The sequence below is a fragment of the Tachyglossus aculeatus genome, chromosome 26 (genome assembly GCF_015852505.1).
Source record: "Tachyglossus aculeatus isolate mTacAcu1 chromosome 26, mTacAcu1.pri, whole genome shotgun sequence".
Classification (NCBI taxonomy): domain Eukaryota; kingdom Metazoa; phylum Chordata; class Mammalia; order Monotremata; family Tachyglossidae; genus Tachyglossus; species Tachyglossus aculeatus.
The window spans coordinates 17,040,081-17,059,762 of NC_052091.1; the positions used below are offsets into that span (position 1 = coordinate 17,040,081).

The following is a 19,682-nucleotide window of genomic DNA, read 5'->3' on the forward strand; positions in this document are numbered from 1 at the left end:
CAGTCTCGGCTAGGGGAGGGAGAATCAAGCAGAGGCCTGTCCATTTCATTCCCAGCTTGGGCAGTGGCTAGCGAGTGGAAGGCAACCTGCTACAAGTCAAAACTCATCCATGCTGGGCAGCAGCGGCATGGGAGAGAGTCATTCATTCATTCATTCATAGTTATTGAGCGCTTACTGTGTGCAGAGCACTGTACTAAGCGCTTGGGAAGTACAAGTTAGTAACATACAGAGACGATCCCTACCCAACAGCAGGTATCGAGGGCAGAGACTTGAGTTTACTGTGTGGAAGGTGGCAATGGTAAACCACTTCTGTGTTTTTACCAAAAAACTCTATGGATACACTACCAGAACGATTGCAGATGGAGAGTGGGACCGTCTGGGAGAGATGTGTCCGTGGTGTCGCTATGGTTCAGAAACGACTCAATGACATAAGACAAATCAGGTTGGACACAGTCCCTGTCCCACATGGGCTTCACAGTCTGAATCCCCATTTTACAGATGAGGTTTTTACCAAGGCTCAGAGAGTGAAGTTACTTTTCCAGTGTCCTTTTGCAGATGAGTGGCAAAGTCGGGATTAGATCCCAGGTCCTTATGACTGCTAGGCCCGTGCTCTATTCATTAGACCACACTGCTTCCTTCCCACAGAGTGACCACAGGGTTTGTGCCAATGTCACTGGAAAGGGCAAGCACCCCAAGATGAGCACTCAGGCCCCTCCAGAGACCTGAGGAAATGGCCTAGTGAAGGGGAGGAGAGAAAGGGAGAGTTTTACTCCTCCCCACCCTCCCCTTCCCTTGCCTACCCTCCCATCCTGAACTTCGGTGGGGGCATTCATTCAATCATATTTATTAAGTGCTTACTGTGTGCAGAGCACTGCACTAAGCTCTTGGGAAAGTACAAGAGTAAACAGTGACATTCCCTGCCCACAACGAGCCGCAGGAGGTTGATTGTTCGGGATTCAGGCTTGAAAACCCAGACCATTTTTTTTTTCTTTAATGGTATTTGTTACGCCCTTATTATGTTCCGGGAACTTTTCTAAGTGCTGGGATAGATGCAAGCTAATCAGGAAACTGAAGCACAGAGAAGTGAAGTGACTCGTCCAAGTTCATACAACAAACAAGTGACAGAGCCATGATTAGAACCCAGGTTTGGAGGCAGCAGCTGCAGCCTGAGTGGCATTCTGGCCTTATGGAATAAGCCAAAGACCAGCCAGGAACAGCTTAATAGCAATATTATTAATAATAATAATAATAACGATTGTGGCATTTGTTAAACACTTACTATGTACCAAACACTGTTCTAAGCACTGGGGTGGTTACAAGCAAATAGGGCTGGACACAGTCTCTGTCCCACGTGGGGGCTCATGGTCTTGATAAAGAAATAGCATGGCTTAGTAGATAGAGCCACGAGCTTGAGAGTCAGAAGGTCAGGGATTCTAATCCCGGCTCCCCCACTTGTCTGTTGTGCGACCTTGGGCAAGCCACATCACTTCTCTGTGCCTCAGTTACCTCATCTGTAAAATGGGGATTAAGACCGTGAGCTCCATGTGAGACAGGAACCGTGTCCAACCCAATTTGTTTGCAAGCACCCCAGCACTTAGTACAGCGCCTGGTACACAGTAAGTGCTTAACAAATGCCATAATTATTATTATTATTACAGATGAGGTAACGGAGACTCAGAGAAGTGAAGTGATTTTCCCAAGGTCATGCAGCAGACAAGTGGCAGAGCCACGAGTAAAACCCATGCCCTTCTGACTCTCAGGCCTGTACTCTATCCACTAAGCCATGCTGCTTCTCATAGGACATGCTGCTTTCCTTGACCGTAAGCTCATTGTGGGCAGGGAATGTGATCTCCCAAGCACTTAGTATAGTTCTGTGCACACCATAAACGCTCAGTAAATATGATTGACTGACATACTGACTGACTGATTGACTGACTTTCCAGATCTGGAGCTTTCCGGAAAAGTCCAGTTCTCCCGTCCGTGTGAAGGATTCGCTTTGCCTGCTGGACTCTGCATAGCTTCCCACAGGTATCGTCTTCCACACTTTGTCCTTAAGGGAAGCACGTGAAAGCAGGAAACTCAAGACAGGGAGGGAGACAGGCTTAACTGCCTTGGGTTATCCCTCACTCACACCCTGCCTAATAATAATAATAATTCGTGGTATTTGTTAAGTGCTTACTGTGTGCCAGGAGCTGTACTAAGCAGTCGGGTCAGTAGCTATAAGCTAATCAGGTTGGACACAGTCCCTATCCCACATGGGGCTCACGGTCTTTATCCCCATTTTACAGATGAGATCACCGAGGCACAGAGAAGTGAAGTGATTTGCCCAAGGTTACACAGCAGACAAGTGGCGGAGCCGCGATTAGAACCCAAGACCTACTGACTCCCAGCTCTGTGTGCCTCTGTACTGGAGGTCTCTCCCCCTTCATATAAAACAGACCACTCCTCGCCTCAATTTCAAAGCCTTATTAAACTGCCATCTCCCCCAAGAAGCCTTCCTTGACTAAAGTCCACATTTCCCCTACTCCCTCTCCCTTCTGCATTTCCCTTGCACTTGGATTTATACCCTTTATTCACCCCTCCTTCAGACTCACAGCACTTATGTTCGTATCTATAATTTATTTATATTAATGTCTGTCTCCCCCTCTTGACTGTAAGCTCCTTGTGGGCAGGGAACATGTTTACCAACTCTGTTATATTGTACACTCCAAAGTACAATTCCCTGCTCACAGCATGAAATCAATCTGTACCGTTGATTAATTGATTACAAAAATAAACAAAGGGAGGCCAAGCGCAGGGAGATGAAAGGGTTAGTCTCGGGCCATGAAGCACAGCTGGGAGAGAGCTTTTTTTTTAAAAAAAAAAAGGCATTTTTTTAAGCATTTACTATGTGCCGGGCACTTCTAAGCACTAGAGTACATACAAGATAATCGGGTCAGACACAGTTCCTGTCCCACAAAGGGTTCACAGTCTTAACCCGCAATTTAAGCAGCGTGAAGCAGCATGGCTCGGTGGCTTTGGAGTCAGAAGTCATGAGGTCAGATCCCGGCTCTGCCAATTGTCAGCTGTTTGACTTTGGGCAAGTCACTTAACTTCTCTGTGCCTCAGTTACCTCATCTGTAAAATGGGGATTAAGACTGTGAGCCCCCCGTGGGACAACCTGATCACCTTGTAACCTCCCCAGCACTTAGAACAGTGCTTTGCACATAGTAAGCACTTAATAAATGCCATCATTATTATTATTATTAATTTACAGATGAGGTAACGAGCGCAGTGAAGTGCCTTGCCCAAGGTCACACAGTGGACAAGTGGTGGAGCCAGGATTAGAATCCAGGATCTTCTGATTTCCAGGCCCGGGCTCTATCCACTATGCCACATCACTTCTCGCGCTGCACCCAGCCCCAAGACTCTGAGAACTTCTGTGTGGCTCTCTTCCAAGCTCAAACCAGTCTTTGAGCAACAGCTGTAATAAAGTCCGGATAAAGACACCTACACACTACTTTTTGATGCAGTTAAAATTCTATTTTAGCTAAACATAGGGTGGAAATTCAACACCCATACGCCCCTGACCGAAGCCTTTTGACTTTCCTCCCGATGCTCCACCTAGGAACTATTATTGTTATTACAAATGTAAAATTAGAAGACATAATTGCTTTCGTCTCAGTACCACTTATGTGCCAAATTCAGCACTGCCTGCCTGGCTTCTTACAGAACTTCTGGTTGCCCAGCATGGGTGTTGGGCGATGGGATGGTGGCTACTTGAGGAATCTGGATTACAGTAGGCACTCAGCCCAGAGCCCTCAACACCCAACAGGTGCCTAGCACAGATACTTCAGCACCTGAGACATGCCCAGCACAGAGTCCTCAAAACCCGACAGACACCCAACACAGTGCCCTCAACCCCAACAGGTACCCAGCACAGAGCCCTCAGCATCTGACAGACACCCAGCACAGAGCCCTCAACTCCTGACAGGTGCCCAGCGCAGAGCCCTCAGCACCCAACAGGCGCCTAGCACAGATACTTCAGCACCTGAGAGGTGCCCAGCACAGTGTCCTCAGGACCCAACAGATACCCAACACAGAGCCCTCAGCCCCAAACCAGTGCCCAGCACAGAGCCCTCAGCACTCAACAGGTGCCTACACAGAGCTCTCAACCTCAACAGGTATCCAGCACAGAGCCCTCCACCTCAACAGGCGCCTAGCACAAAGCCCTCAACCCCAACAGGTACCCAGCACAGAGCCCTCAGCATCCGACAGCCGCCCAGCACAGAGCCCTCAACTCCTGACAGGTGCTCAGCGCAGAGCCCTCAACCACAACAGGCGCCTAGCACAGATACTTTAGTGCCTGAGAGGTGAGTAGCACAGAGCACTCAGCACCCAACAGACATCCAGCACAGAGTCCTCAACACCCAACAGGCGCCCAGCACAGAGCCCTCAGCGCCCAAGGGGAAGGCCTCTTGGAGGAGATGTGCTTTTAAATGAGGCTTTGAAGGAGGGGAGAGGCATTGTCTGTCTGATGTGAGGAGGGAGGGGGCTCCAGGCCAGAGGCAGGACATGGGCGATGAGATAGACGAGATGACTGTACAGTGAGAAATTTGGCAATAGAGGAGCGAAGTGGTTTTAACGGGAGAGCAGCGAGGTGAGGTAGGAATCAGCCCTGAGTTGCAACGTAGGGTAGTTCCCTCTTCTTCATTCATTCATTCATTCAATCGTATTTATTGAGCACTTACTGTGTGCAGAGCACTGTACTAAGCGCTTGGGAAGTACAAGTCGGCAACCCATAGAGACGGTCCCTACCCAACAACGGACTCACAGTCTAGAAGGGGGAGACAGACGACAAACTGTCTGAGGACTAGCTGGGAAGCAGCCTCATCATCCAGGTGAGGCAGCTGAGGCTCCAGACGGCCTAAACACAGCCAAGTGGGCCGAGTCCTCCTGGGCCTAGGACCTGGAGGTGGCTCCTTCCAACCGGGAAGCAACGTAGTCTAGCAGAAAGACCACGGGCCCGGATGTCACCCAGCAGATGACCTTGGTTAACTCATTTCATTTTTCTGGGCCTCGCTTACCTCAGTCGTAAAATGGGGATTAATACTGCGAGCCCAGTGTGGGACAGGGACCGTGTCCAACTCCAGGGCTTAGTACAGGCCCTGGCACATAGTAAGCGGTTAACAAATAACATAAAAGGAGGGATGGTTGTGGAAAGATGACTACTGAAGCCCTTTTCCCCAGGGGCTCCTCTCAATGGTCACTAGTGTCCCCTCTTCCTTGGCTCTGCCCTTTGACCCCAGAAACACCAGTCAGGTAAGTCCAAGCTGCAGAAAGAGAGAGGACATGACCTCTCCGTGTGCTTGTTTGTTTTTTTTATAATATTACATGGTATTTTATGCTGTATTTTAATGGTTCCTTCCAGTGCCAAGTGGACTCACTGAGGCGATTTTGCCAGAGTCTGCTGCACACATAACAAGTTGAACGTGAAGTGTCTCCAACAAGGACTCACCCTTCTACTCCTTGGCTTTTTTTTTGTTTTGTTTTTTAAAATGGTACTTGTTTAACACTTACTATGTGTCAGGCACTGTACTAAGCGCTGGGGTAAATACAAGATAATCATGTCCCACATGGGGCTCATTGTGTTCTCTGGCTTGCACCCCCTAACTGCAGGTGTCTATCAAGGCTCTGTCCTGGAGATGCCTCCCTTCTCAAGCTCCACTCACTCCCTGGGGGAGCTCATAACAATAATAATGAAAAACAGTGTGGCCTGGTGGATACCATACGGGCCTGGGAGCCAGAAGGACCTGGATTCTAATCCCGGCTCTGCCACTTGTCATCTGAGTGACTTTGAGAGAGACACTTCACTTGTCTAAGCCTCAGTTACCTCCTTTGGAAAATGGGGATTGAGACTGAAAGCACTTAACAAATACCATTTTAAAAAATAAAATAATAATTATGGTATTTGTTAAGCATTAACTACGTGAGGTAGGGACCATCTCTGTATGTTGCCAACTTGTACTTCCCAAGTGCTAGTACAGTGCTCTGCACACAGTAAGCACTCAATAAATACGATTGAATGAATGAATGAGTAGCATAATAATAATGATACTAGTATTTGTTAGAAGCTTACTATACTTTTTATAATAATAATAATAATCATGGCATTTATTAAGCACTTACTATGTGCAAAGCACTGTTCTAAGCATTGGGGAGGTTACAAGGTGATCAGATTGTCCCACGGGGGGCTCACAGTCTTAATCCCCATTTTACAAATGAAATAACTGGGGTACAGAGAAGTTAAGCGACTTGCCCAAAGTCACACAGCTGACAATTGATGGAGCTGGGATTTGAACCCATGATCTCTGATTCCAAAGCCCGGGCTCTTTCCACTGAGCCAAGCTGTTAATATCATTACCACTTCACCTCAAGCTTACAAAACATAGGGGAGCAGTATGACCTAGTGGACGGCGCTCAAGCCTGGGAGTCAGAAGGACCTGGGTTCTACTCCTGGCTCCACCTTTTGTCTGCTGTGTGACCTTGGGTGAGTCACTTCATTTCTCCGCACCTCACTTTCCCCATGAGAAGCAGTGTGGCTCAGTGGAAAAAGCGTGGGCTTTGGAGTCAGAGGTCATGGGTTCAAATCCTGACTCCGCCGCTTGTCAGCTGTGTGACTTTGGGCAAGTCACTTAACTTCTCTGAGCCTGTAAAATGGGGATTAAGACAGTGAACCCCCTCGTGGGACAACGTGATCACCTTGTAACCACCCCAGCACTTAGAACTGTGCTTTGCACATAGTAAGTGCTTAATAAATGCCATCATTATTATTGTTATTATTATCTATACAGTGGGAAGTAGATACCTGCTCTCCCTCCTACTCAGACCACGAGCCCCATGTCGGGTAGGGACCACGTCCAACCTGACGATTGGGTAACAACAGCAGCACTTAGTATGAGTCCTGACCCATTGTAAGCATTTAACCCATATCATCACTATAATTATTATTCCCAGAACCTGACCTTTTCAGAGATCTATCTTGATGGCCCTTCAGGCTGGGAGTCATGTTTGCAGGAGGGTTTTACCCCACCCGCCCTATCCGCGGAGATCATCAATGGGCAAAATAGCAGCTTCCCCTCTGAGGAGCTAAAAACGGCTTCTCATTCCAAGTAATTACAGGCTGGAGACACAAAGTCAGAGGGAGTGACCCAAACGGCTATCCGCCGCTTCATTCTCAGGAAGGCCCAGGGTGTGTTTAGGGGTTCAGCCGGGACCACTCCAGAACTCACCCCAGACTGCCCTGGGCCACCCACAACTGAAAATGGATTGAGGGGTCAGCCCAGCCCCCTAGAAGATCCAACACATAATTAAACCACAATCTTCAAGACCCAACAGAGCCCCGATACTTGTGAGAATGGAAAGTAGCAGCAATCTCCCTTTTCTTGATCCTGCGCCTGGACAGGCTGGGAGAGAAATTCCTCCATTTTTTACCCGATCCGGAGTTCTTCAGAGGCTGGACTGGAAGCAGCCTGGCCTAGTGATTGGAGCATGGGCCGGAGTCAGAAGGTCATGGGTTCTGATCCCGGCTCCCCCACTTGTCAGCTGTGTGACCTTGGGCAAGTCACTTCACTTCTCTGGGCCTCAGTTCCCTCATCTGGAAAATGGGGATTGAGACTGTTAGCCCCACATGAGACAGGGACTGTGTCTGACTTGATTTGCTTGTATCCACCCCAGCGCTTAGTACAGTGCCTGGCACATAGTAAGTGCTTAACAAATACCATCACTATTATTATTTTATTATAGTTTAAGGCACACAAGCACTGAGCCTTCCCCTCACACAGCATTTTTTCTCCAGGCCACACCTTAGCCCTCTGTTATCTGTGAAGTTTATTATTAGTAGTAATAATAATAATAATAATAATGGCATTTCTTAAGTGCTTACTTTATGCCAGTCACTGTACTAAGTACCGGGGTGGAGTCAAGCAAATTGGGCTGGTCACAGTCCTTATCCCACGTGGAGCTCACAGTCTCAATCTCCATTTTACAGATGGGGGAACAGAGGCCCAGAAAAGTAAAGTGACTTGCCCAAGGTTACAAAGCAGACAGGTGGTGAGGCAGGATTAGAACCCATGACCTCTGACTGCCAGATCTGTGTTCTATCTACTAAGCATGCTGGTGGAAAACTAGCTCATGCTGGCGTGGCAAGGGTGGAAAGGCTGTCTTTGCCTGCATTGTGCAGAAAGGTGCCAGGGCTAGAAATAATAACCACAATAATTGTGGTGTTTGTTAATATCTGGCTAGGTGCCGAGCCCTGAACTAAAGACCGGTGTAGAAACGAGGTGATCAGGTTGGATCATCCAGGCTGTTGCTCACAGTTTAAATAGGATGAGCAGGCATTGAATCCCCATTTTAATCATCAATCTTATTCAATCATCTGTATTGAGCGCTTACTGTGTGCAGAGCACTGTGCTAAGTGCTTGGGAGAGTACGATAGAACAATAAACAGACACATTCCCTGCCCACAGAAAGTTTGCAATCTAGAGGAAGAGCTTACAGTCTAGAGGGGAAACTGAGGCCCAGAGAAGTTAAGCGTCTTGCCCAAATTCATACAGCAGGCAACAGGCGCTGTCAGCATTAGAACCCAGGTCCCCCGACTCCCATTCATTCATTCATTCATTCATTCAATCGTATTTATTGAGTGCTTACTGTGTGCGGAGCACTGTACTGAGCGCTTGGGAAGTACAAGCTGGCAACATATAGAGACGGTCCCTACCCAACAGCTCCCAGCTCTTTCCACTGGGCCATGCTGCTTCTCAGGACTCAAACTGCTTCTCAGAACCTCCACACTCCCATCTGGTACCAAAGTACCAGATGGTCACTTCGGCCAAGTGCCCACCGAAACTAACAACTCATTCCTTGACTCCACTTGGGCTCCGTCAGGAGGACATATTCAACACTGCTAACCTCACTATCCAAACCCAACTTTTTTTCTAGTATTTGTTAAGTACTGACTATGTGCCAGGCACTGTCCTAAGCTCTGGGGTAGATGCTAGATAAGCAGGTTGGACACGGTTCACGTCCCACGTGGGGCTCACAATCTTAATCGCTATTTCACAGATGAGGAAACTGAGGTCTAGAGAAGTGAAGTGATTTGCCCAAGGTCACACAGGGCACAAACGGTGAAGCTGGGATTAGATCTCAGGACCTCAGACTCCCAGAACAAGGATCTTTCCACTAGGCCATGCTGCTTCAAAATACCCATGGGAACATGGACCCATTTCTGCTCTCCAAATGGGGAAATGGAAACGAAATTACTTCATGGGGTTGAACTTCCCCTCCCAACAGGTAGCAGGACAGGGGCCAGGGAGGGGGGTGTGGAGGGACGTGGCGGCCCAGTCCCGGGGTCCTACCTCCCTATCCACATCTCTGCAGCAGGTGCAGGTTCAGGTGAGCAGAACACAAAGCGGCTCGGATGTGTTGACTTGGCTCGGGTCCTCGGATTTAACTGCCAGGCCTGATGATCCAGCAAAATCACCTCCGGAGCTGCCGGGGAGAAACATATGGCTAAGAGGAGAAGAACAGGTTGTGCATATACGTGACACCACCCCCTCCCATCCATGTACGCACATGCTCACACACACACACACACACACACACTCTCATAGACATAAACATGCAAGGACACATGCATACATGCATACGTGCTAACACTATTCACGCGTGCATGAATGTAGACACAGGCAATTATTCACATGCAAAAATGCATGTGTGATCACACATAGACACGTTTTATGCATGAGAGCACACAAGCACAGGCCTCCACACAATATGGCCATGCGCACAGGCAAGTACCTACAGCCACAAAAGCACTCCTTCATACACGTAGACACACATCGTGGCTCAAACTGACACAGCCACACACACACACACATACGCGTGCACACACACATGCATCTACAGCCTCGTTCTCCCCGAGTCTCCAATCAATCATCATTGGTATTTATTGAGCACTCACTGTGCAGATCACTGTACTAAAACGCCTCTTGAGAGTTGGTCGGTCAGTCAATTGTATTCATTCATTCAATCGTATTTATTGAGCGCTTACTGTGTGCAGAGCACTGTACTAAGCGCTTGGAAAGTACAATTCGGCAACAGATAGAGACGGTCACTACCCAACAACGGGCTCAATCTAGAAGGGAGAGGGGGCAGAGAAACAGATGAGAGAGGAGAGAGAGAAAGAGATGAGAGAGAGGGGGGAGAGAGATTCATTCAGTCAGTCGTATTTATTGAGCACTTACTGTGTGCAGAGCACTGCACTAAGCGCTTGGGAAGTACAAGTCGGCAACATCTAGAGATGGTCCTTGCCCAACAACGGGAGATGAGAGAGGGGAGAAAGATGGGGGGGGGGAGAGATTCAATCATTCAATCGTATTTATTGAGCTCTTACTGTGTGCAGAGCACTGTACTAAGCACTTGGGAGAGGACAATAGAACAATAGAACAGACACATTCCCTGACCACAATGACCTGACAGTCTAGAGGGGGAGCTGAAAAGGCCCAATCCTGGCATTTCCGTCCCATTGGCTCTCACCGCCGGCCTTCTCCTCCACCTAAGACGGGCAATGGATTCACCCCCATGTCCCAAGCCCTGGGCACCATCCCGTTGCTGGTCTCCACGAACGGGAATGATTGGGAAAGAGTCAGCTCGGTCCCGGGAGGTGGTTCCTGTCGGCCACAGTGGGACATACAGAAGATCCGGGGAGGGCCAGCATGGGGAGTCAGGTTGGAGGGTCAGTACGAACGTGGCAGGACTCCCTGAGAAGCAGCGTGCCCTAGTGGGTAGAGCCTGGACCTGGGTTCTAATCCCGGCTCCGCCACTTGTCTGCGGTGGGACTTTGGGCAAGTTACTTCACTCCCCCTTCTAGACTGTGAGCCCGCTGTTGGGTACCGTCTCTATATTTGGCCAACTTGTACTTCCCAAGCGCTTAGTACAGTGCTCTGCACACAGTAAGCGCTCAATAAATACGACTGAATGAATGAATGAATAATCTGGGCCTCAGTTATCGTAAAATGAGAAGCAGCAAGATCTAATGGGAAGAGCACGGGTTTGGGAGTCAAAGTACCTGGGTTCTAATCCCAGCTCGGCTGATTGCTTGCTGTGTGACCGTGGATGAGTCACTTCACTTTCATTCATTCATTCAGTCGTATTTATTGAGCGCTTACTGTGTGCAGAGCACTGTACTAAGCGCTTGGGAAGTACAATTTGGGAAGTACACTTCTGCTCTGTGCCTCAGTTTCTCAAATAGGGGATTCAATACCTGTTCTCCCTCCTACCTAGACTCTGAGCCCCAAGTGGGGCAGGGACTATGTCTGACTTAATTCACTAGTATCTACTCCAGTGCTTAGAACAGTGTTTGACACCGTTAGCACTTAACAAATACCTTTGAGAAGCAGGTAGTGGCGGATAGAACATGGGCCTAGGAGTCAGGTGGTCATAGGTTCTAATCCCGGCTCCACCATTTCTCTGCTATGTGACCCTGGGTAAGTCATTTCACTTCTCTGGGCCTCAGTGACCTCTTCTGGAAAATGGGAATTGAAAATGAGGGACAGGGACCGTACCCAACCTGATTTGCTTGTATCCACCCCAGGGCTTTGTACAGTGCCTGCCACAGAGTAAGCACTTAGCAAATACCACAATTGTTATTATTATTACCATTATTGTTATGAAACAAAATAAAAACATTCCTGGGTGTCTCCTGCCCAGTCAGTGGTCACCGAGGCCAAAACCAAACTGTGAAATTCTGGGGGCCAGAACCCCCTACACAGTCAGCTAGTGAGGGGAGAATCCCTTCCTCAACATCATCTCCTCACAACTTCCCTGTGTGAGGGAAACCCAAGCTGCAATCAGAAAAAGGAGTGAGGAGGGAGCTTCCATGGCTTAGTGAAAAGAGCCCGGGCTTGGGAGTCAGAGACATGGGTTCCAATCCCGACTCTGCCACTTGTCTGCTGTGTGACCTTGGGCAAGCCACTTCACATCTCTGTGCCTCAGTTACCTCATCTGGAAAATGGGGATTGAGACTGTGAATCCCACGTGGGATAACCTGATGACCTTGTATCTACCCCAGCGCTTAGAACAGTGCTTGGCACATAGTAAGTGCTTAGCAAATACCATTATCATTATTATTATTCCACGGTGGTGGCCTGGACCTTGCCTCTCTGCCCAGCAGACTCCCATTCAAGGGCATAACCAAGGACTTGCACCGGGGAGAGGAGGCCACAGCAGCCTGGACAGGAGGACTTCTAGACTGTGAGCCCACTGTTGGGTAGGGACCGTCTCTATATGTTGCCAACTTGGACTTCCCAAGTGCTTAGTACAGTGCTCTGCACACAGTAAGTGCTCAATAAATACGATTGATTGATTGATTGACAATGAATGAATTAATTCTCCCCTTCAGTACAGCCTTCTGCTTGAACATGAATGCAATAATAATTGATTGATTGATTGAGGAGGCACCATGGAAGTCAGTCAGTCTGTGGGATCTGGGGACACTGTGTCCAGCCTGATTTGCTTGTGTCTACACCAGCGCTTAGTACAGTGCCTCACGCACAGTAATCGCTTAACGAATATCGTAATTATTATTATAACTACACTTTCTCGGGGGTGAGTGCGCTGGACCTTGCTGGGGGGAGCTGCCCAAGGGCGGGAGCTGGGCCGGGAGCTGTCCGTGGTGGCCGGGGAGCGGTTAGGCCGCCCGGAGCACGTGGGCCTGGGGAGGCCGAGGCGGGAAACTGGCCACCAGCGGCCCGGGCCCCCCGAGGCCCCGACACCCGAACCCCCAGATCCGGGACGCAGACACCGGGATTGCCCCGAGCCCAGGGGGACACTGATGGGATAGCCGGCTGACCGACGGACCGAACGACGGACGACCACCCGGGGAGGGGGGAGGGAGGAGGGGGAAGAGGAGAAGGAGAGGGAAGATGAGGAGGAGGGGGGAGGGAAAGAGGAGGAGGGGGAGAAGAGGAGGAGGGGGAGGAGGAGGAGGAGGAGAAGAAGGTGGAGGAGAAGGAGGAGGAAGAGGAGGAAGGGGGGAAGAGGAGGTGTAGGGGAGGAGGAGGTGGAGGAAAAGGAGGAGGAGGAGAGGGGGAGGAGGAGGAGAGGGGGAGGAGGAGGGGGAGAAGGAGGAGGAAGGGTGAGAAGGAGGAGGAGAAGGAGGAGGAGGGGAGAAGGAGGAGGAAGAGGGAAAGGAGGAGGAAGAGGAGGAGAGGGGAAGGAGGAGGAGAAGAGGAGGAGGGGGAGGAGGAGGGGGAGAAGGGGGAGGAGGGGGAGGGGAGGAGGAGGAAGAAGAGGAGGAAGGGGAGAAGAAAGGAGAAGGAGGAGGAGGGGAGAGGGAGGAGGAAGGGGGGAAGGAGGGGGAGAAGGAGGAGGAGGGGTGATAAGGAGGAGAGGGGGAGGAGAAGGGGGAGGAGGAAGAGGAGGAAGGGGAGAAGAAGGAGGAGAAGGAGGAGGAAGAGGGAAAGGAAGAGGAAGAGGAGAAGGAGGGGAGAAGGAGGACCGGGGGAGAAGAAGGAAAGGGGAGAAGGGGGAAGAGGGGAAGATGAGGGCGAGTGGGGGAAAGAGGAGGGGCAGAGGAGGACTAGGAGGAGGAAGAGGGAAGTGAGGGAGGAGAATGAGGAGGAGGAGCAGGGGGAAGATGGGGAGGAAGAGGAGTAAGAAGAGGAGAGGTAAAGGAGGAGGAGGAGGAAGAAAAGAAAGAGAGCAGGAGGAGGAGAAGATGAGGGGAGAAGTAAGAGGGGGAAGAGGAGGAGGAGAAGGAAAGGGAAGAGGAGGAGAAGGGAAGAGGAGGAGGAGGAGAAGGGTTCTCAGGCCCCTGTGCCAGACTCCCAGCCCTCAGCTCCCCAAGCCCGGGCCGGCGCTGATCCCTGCTTCCCTGCTCCAAGAATTCTCCCCGAATCCCGCGAACGCTCTTACCTCCATATGCTCCGGGGGGCGGTCAGCACAGCCTCAACCCGGCCGAGGAGCCCAGCGTCCAGCAGAGAGCCCAGGGGGCGGTCAGCCGAGCCCGACCCGAGGAGTCCAACGTCCAGCAGAGAGCCCGGGGGGCGGTCAGCACGGCCCCAATCCGACCTCAGGAGTCCAGTGTCCAGCGGAGGGCCCTGGGGGCAGTGCGGGGTCTCTGGGGGCGGGGGGGGGGGGTCCACCAGAGTGGGACAGACCCGTCTTCAGAGCCAAGTCCGAAGGGACGGCCCCCGGGCTCCTCCATCCCGGCCAGGTGTGTCTGCAGCCTGGAGAGGTCAGTCCAAGCGCTCCCCAGATGGACCAGAGAGACAGACACCGGACCCGCCGGGCAGATGGTCCAGGCAGACGGACACAGAGCACGGTGAAGACAAGACGAGGGGACGGAGAGAGGGCCAGGGGTAAAGACAGGGTCAGAGGTAGACAGGGGCAGGGACAGAGACAGGGTAAGAGATAGAGTCAGGCCCAGAGACAGCGATGAAGTCAGAGACAGGCTCAGAGACAGGACCATTCATTCAGTCATTCATTCCATCGTATTTATTGAGCGCTTACTGCATGCAGAGCACTGTACTAAGCGCTTGGGAAAGTACGATACGGCAATAAAGAGAGATAATCCCTTCCCACAAAGAGCTCACAGTCTAGGGGATCCAGAGACAGAGATGGAGTAAGAGACAGGGTCAGAGACAGAGACAGGGTCAGAGACATGGTCAGTGATGGAGACAGGGTCAGAGACAGAGATGGGATCAGAAACACGGTCAGTGATGGAGACAGGGTCAGAGACAGAGATGGGATCAGAGACACGGTCAGTGATGGAGACAGGGTCAGAGACAGAGATGGGATCAGAGACACGGTCAGTGATGGAGACAGGGTCAGAGACAGAGATGGGATCAGAGACACGGTCAGTGATGGAGACAGGGTCAGAGACAGAGATGGGATCAGAGACACGGTCAGTGATGGAGACAGGGTCAGAGACAGAGATGGATCAGAGACACGGTCAGTGATGGAGACAGGGTCAGAGACAGAGGCAGGATCAGAGACACGGTCAGAGTTGGAGACAGAGTCAGAGACAGAGATAGGATCAGAGACACGGTCAGTGATAGAGACAGGGTCAGAGACACGGTCAGTGATGGAGACAGGGTCAGAGACACGGTCAGAGACACGGTCAGAGATAGAGACAGGATCAGAAAAAAAGATGGGATCAGAGACAGGGTCAGAGACAGAGACAGGCCAGCGATAGGGTCGGAGTAGAGACAGGATTAGAGACCTAGACGGGGGTCAGGGACAGAGACAGGGTCAGAGGTCAGTGACCCTGGCACCCTGACAGGGTCAGTGATAGGGTGAGGAAGGGGCAGAGACAGGGTTGGAGACAGAGGGGGGTCAGAGACGGGTTCAGGGACAGAGTCAGTGATGGAGAGAGTTAGAGACAGGGTCAGGGACGGAGACGGGTCAGAGACAGAGTCAGAGATAGCGTTAGGGACAGAGACAAGGTCAGAGACTAAGACAGAGACAGAGTAGTGGAGCCTGTCTCCCCCTCGCAGCCCCACCCTCGGTTTCCTGCCCCCCAATCTCTCCTGCTCCTTCCTGCGGTTTGGCCTCCCTCGGCTAACCCTGCCCTGCTGCCCCCGCGGCCCCCCGCTCTCCCTGCCGCCCCCCTTGACCCCTTTGGCCCCTGCTGACCCTCGCTGACCGCAACAGCCACGCACCGCCCAGCCCGCGGCGGGCTCCCCTCTGTCTCGGGATGGTCCGGCCTCGGCTCTGTCCGGCCCTGGCACCGTCCGTCCCCCGCACTGTCCGGCCCTGGCACTGTCCAGCCCCGCCTGTCCGGCCGTGGCACAGTCCGGCCCTGGCACTGTCCGTCCCCCGCACTGTCTGGCCCTGGCACTGTCCGGCCCTGTCCCGCACCCGGCTGTGCGGCTCCGGGCTCCTCGCCCTTATTTATGGTCCGTCCCGCTTCGGTCCACCCCGCTGCTGCCCCCGGCCCGCCCCCTGCCCGCCCCCCGGACTCTGACGCCGCCGGACCCGCCCCCACCACCGCATCTCTGCCCCGCTTGCAGGGCGGGCTGGGGGCGGGCCCGGGTGGACAGGACCGTCCAGGGGGGGTGGGAGGGGACGGACCGGCTCCCTGACCCGCCCCCTCCCCCGTCCATCCCTCGGACTCTCCGCACCTCCCCGGGCTCAGGACCCAGGACTTCGGATCTGGACCAAAAGTCCGACCCACTCTTGGGTCCAGTCCCGGTCCCGCTGGGGTCCAGCGTCAGTCTGGCCCAAGTGTGACCCACTCTTGGGTCCGGTCCGGTTCTGGTCCCGGTCCAGCTTCAGTCTGGCCCAAGTCCGGAGCACTTTCGGGTCCGGTCCCGGTCCCGCTCGGATCCAGCCTCAATCTGGCCCAAGTCCAGTCCTGGTCCACGCTCAGGTCCGGTTCCGGTCCGGTCCCGGTCGGGTCCAGCCTCAGTCTGGCCCAGGTCCGACCCACTCTTGGGTCCAGTCCGGTTCGGAACCGGCTCCGCTTCTGTCCCGGTCCAGCGTCAGTCTGGCCCAAGTCCAACCCACTCTTGGGTCCAGTCCGGTCCCGGTCCCGCTCGGGTCCAGCCTCAGTCTGGCCCAAGTCCGACCCACTCTTGGGTCCAGTCCGGTTCCAGTCCGGTCCCGGTCCCGCTTGGGTCCATCCTCAGTTTGGCCCAAGTCCGACCCACTCTTGAGTCCAGTCCGGTTCCGGTCCGGTCCCGGTCCCGCTCGGGTACATCCTCAGTCTGGCCCAAGTCCGAAGCACTTTTGCGTCCGGTCCGGTCCCGGTCCGGTCCCGGTCCCGCTGGGGTCCAGCGTCGGTGTGGCCCAGGTCCGTCCCCGGGGCGGTCCAGGCCGGTTGTCGGGCCCAGCGCCCCGCTCCGGGGGTCCCGGCGGGTCCCGGCGGGTCCCGGATCCGGTCCGGCGGTGGGGGGCTCCTGCGGCGGGGGTCCGGCGGCGGTGGGGGGATGCCGGCCGGGGTCCCTGGCTCGGGGTCCGTCCGTCAGACCGACCGACCGACCGACCGACCGACCGACCGACCGACCGATCTGCCGGGGAGGCTCCGGCCGCAGCCATCCCGCCGCCCGCCGCCAGGGGGCGCCCCAGGATACCTACCCGGCGCCCCGCGCCCGGGACCTCCGACCCCGCAAAAACCCCCACCGACCCCCACCGCCTCCCACCGACCCCACAAAGACCTCCACCGACCCCAACCGCCTCCCGCCGCCCCCCCCCCCCCCAACGACCTCCCAAAGACACCCACGGCCCCTCACCGCCTCCCACCGACCCCCCACCGACCCCCACCTCCTCCCACCGACCCCACAATGACCTCCACCGACCCCCATCGACCCCAACCGCCTCCCACCGCCCCCCACCGACCCCCCAAAGACCCCCACAGACTCCCACTGCCTCCCACCGACCCCCCACCGACCCCACCGACCCCCACCGCTTCCCACCGACCCCCCAAAGACACCCACCGACCCCTACCGACCCCCACTGCCTCTCACCGACCCCCCCACCGACCCCCACCGCTTCCCACCGACCCCCCAAAGACATCCACCGACGCCTACTGACCCCCACCGACCCCCACTGCCTCCCACCGATCCCCCAAAGACTCCCACCACCCTCCACCGCCTCCCACCGACCCCGCAAAGACTCCCACCGCCCTCCACACGCCTCCCACCGACCCCCCAACGACCCCCAACGACCCCCTACGACCCTCACTGCCCCTCACCGACCCCCGACCCCCAACGACCCGCACCGACGCCCTCCACCCCGCAACGACGCCTCTCCGCCCCTCACCGACCCCCGACCCCCCCAACGACCCCCAATGCCTCCCACCGATCCCCTCCGACCCCCACCGTCCCCCCTCCAACCCCCACCGACCCGACTCGCACCGCCTACCCTCTTCAGGCTCCCCTGCACCACATAATAATAAAATAATAAATAATAATAATAATAATAGTTAAGCACTTAATAATAACAATAATGGTATTTGTTGAGCACTTAATAATAATAATTATGGTATTTGTTAAGTGCTTAATAATAATAATAACTAATAAGTATGGTATTTGTGAAGCACTTACTATGTGCCAAGCCCTGTTCACTGTTCTCAGTGTAGCACTTAGAAGTGCTCCATAGTGCTGGAGCACTGTTCTAAGCACTACTATAATACTACTAATAATAATAGTAAATGATGTTGGTATTTGTTAATAATAATAATGGCATTTGTTAAGCGCTTACTACATGCCAAGCACTGTTCTAAGTGCTGGGGGAGATGGAAGGTAATCAGCTTGTCCCACATGGGGCTCACAGTCTTCATCCCCATTTTATAGATGAGGTCACTGAGGCCCAGAGAAGAAGTGAATTGCCCAAGGTCACACAGCTGAAATGCGGCAGATCAGGGATTTGAACCCACGACCTATGCCTCCAAAGCCCATGCTCTTGCCACTAAGCCATGCTGCTTCCCATCCCACATCCTGCACCTTGCCTTATTCATCCCGCCCCACCCCGCACTCCTCCTTCAGGCTCCCCCGCACCACATCACACCTCCCCTGGCTCTGTCTTCCCCAGCTTAGACCTCCTTGTACCCCCATCTTGCCCAGGCTGTGCCCCCCTCCCCTGTCTGCTTCCCCTGAAGGGCTCTGGGGTTGGGGCTGGACCTGGGGCTGGGCTCTAGAGGAGATCTCCTGCCTTCTCTCAAAATCCACCCCCTCCACCTGCACATCCAATCCCAATTCTTCGCACCTTATCAAAACACTCGTCCCCTCCCTTCTCCCTCCCTAATTGCCATTTTCAACTGTTCACTCTCCAAAGGCTTCTTTCTCATCACTTTCAAATATGCCCATAACTCCCCTAGCTTAAAAAAAAACCCTCCGTTGACCCCTCGGCTCCCTTCAGGTATGTCTCCATCTCCCTCCTACCATTCCTGTCCTAACTCCTTGAGCAAGTTATCCACAACCGCCATCTCCACTTCCTCTCTTCCAACTCTCTCCTTGACCCCCTCCAATCTGGCTTCCGTCCCCTTCGCTCTACAGAAACCGTCCTCTCAAAGGTCACCGATGATCTCCTTCTCGCCAAATCCAATATCCTCTACTCCATCCTAATCCTCCTCGACCCCTCAGCTGCCTTCGACACTGTCGACCACCCCCTTTTCCTGGAAACATTATCCAATCTTGACTTCACTAACACTATCCTCTCCTGGTTCTCCTCATCTCTCTGGCCACTCAATCTCTTTTGCGGGCTCCTTCTTTATCTCCCACCTCCTAACTGTGGAGTCCCTCAAGGTTCAGTTCTGGGTCCCCTTCGATTCATCTACATCCACTCCCTTGGAGAACTCAATCGCTCCCTTGGCTTCACTTACCATCTCTGTGTTCTTGATACCCAAATCTACACCTCCAGCCCTGATCTCTCTCCCTCTCTGCAGTCTCTCATTTCCTCCTGCCTTCAAGACATCTCTACCTGGATGTCCTCCCATCACCTCAAACTTAACATACCTAAAACAGAGCCTCTTAACTCCCTATCCAAACCCAGTCCTCCCCCTGACTTTCCCATCACTGTAGAAGGCACCACCATCCTTACTGTCTCAGAAGCCTAGCAGCGTGGCTCAGTGGAAAGAGCACGGGCTTTGGAGTCAGAGGTCATGGGTTCAAATTCCAACTCTGCCAATTGTCAGCTGTGTGACT

General features: G+C 53.3%; 2 protein-coding genes across 3 annotated transcripts in view; one reads left to right on the forward strand and one right to left on the reverse strand.

Annotated features, from left to right (window-relative positions):
- The window catches only part of LOC119945907 (cell migration inducing hyaluronidase 1), a 111,580-nt gene extending 95,704 nt beyond the window's left edge, over nt 1–15,876 (reverse strand). Inside the window, exon 1 of one of the 2 annotated variants that reach the window (XM_038767182.1) lies at nt 15,699–15,876. The gene's annotated coding sequence lies outside the window, so the exon portion shown is untranslated. Of the gene's footprint in view, nt 1–15,672 lie in introns of both variants that reach the window. The other variant, XM_038767180.1, reaches the window with a different exon arrangement.
- LOC119945820 (extensin-like) lies at nt 3,730–17,929 on the forward strand. The gene is made up of 7 exons (XM_038767008.1): nt 3,730–3,778; nt 4,226–4,352; nt 5,289–5,301; nt 13,977–14,144; nt 15,691–16,265; nt 16,370–16,519; nt 16,816–17,929. The coding sequence occupies exons 1-7, from the start codon at nt 3,730–3,732 to the stop codon at nt 17,927–17,929; spliced, it is 2,196 nt and encodes a 731-aa protein (XP_038622936.1).
- The last annotated feature ends 1,753 nt before the right edge of the window (nt 17,930–19,682 follow it).

Excerpts from the sequence above, each read along its gene's own strand:
- LOC119945820 (XM_038767008.1), top strand. The coding sequence starts at position 3,730 with ATGGGTGTTGGGCGATGGGATGGTGGCTACTTGAGGAATCTGGATTAC. Across the intron at positions 16,266-16,369 it reads AGCGTCAGTCTGGCCCAAGT|CCTCAATCTGGCCCAAGTCC; the intron begins GTGACCCACTCT and ends GCTCGGATCCAG. Across the intron at positions 16,520-16,815 it reads CGCTTCTGTCCCGGTCCAGC|CGTCGGTGTGGCCCAGGTCC; the intron begins GTCAGTCTGGCC and ends GCTGGGGTCCAG.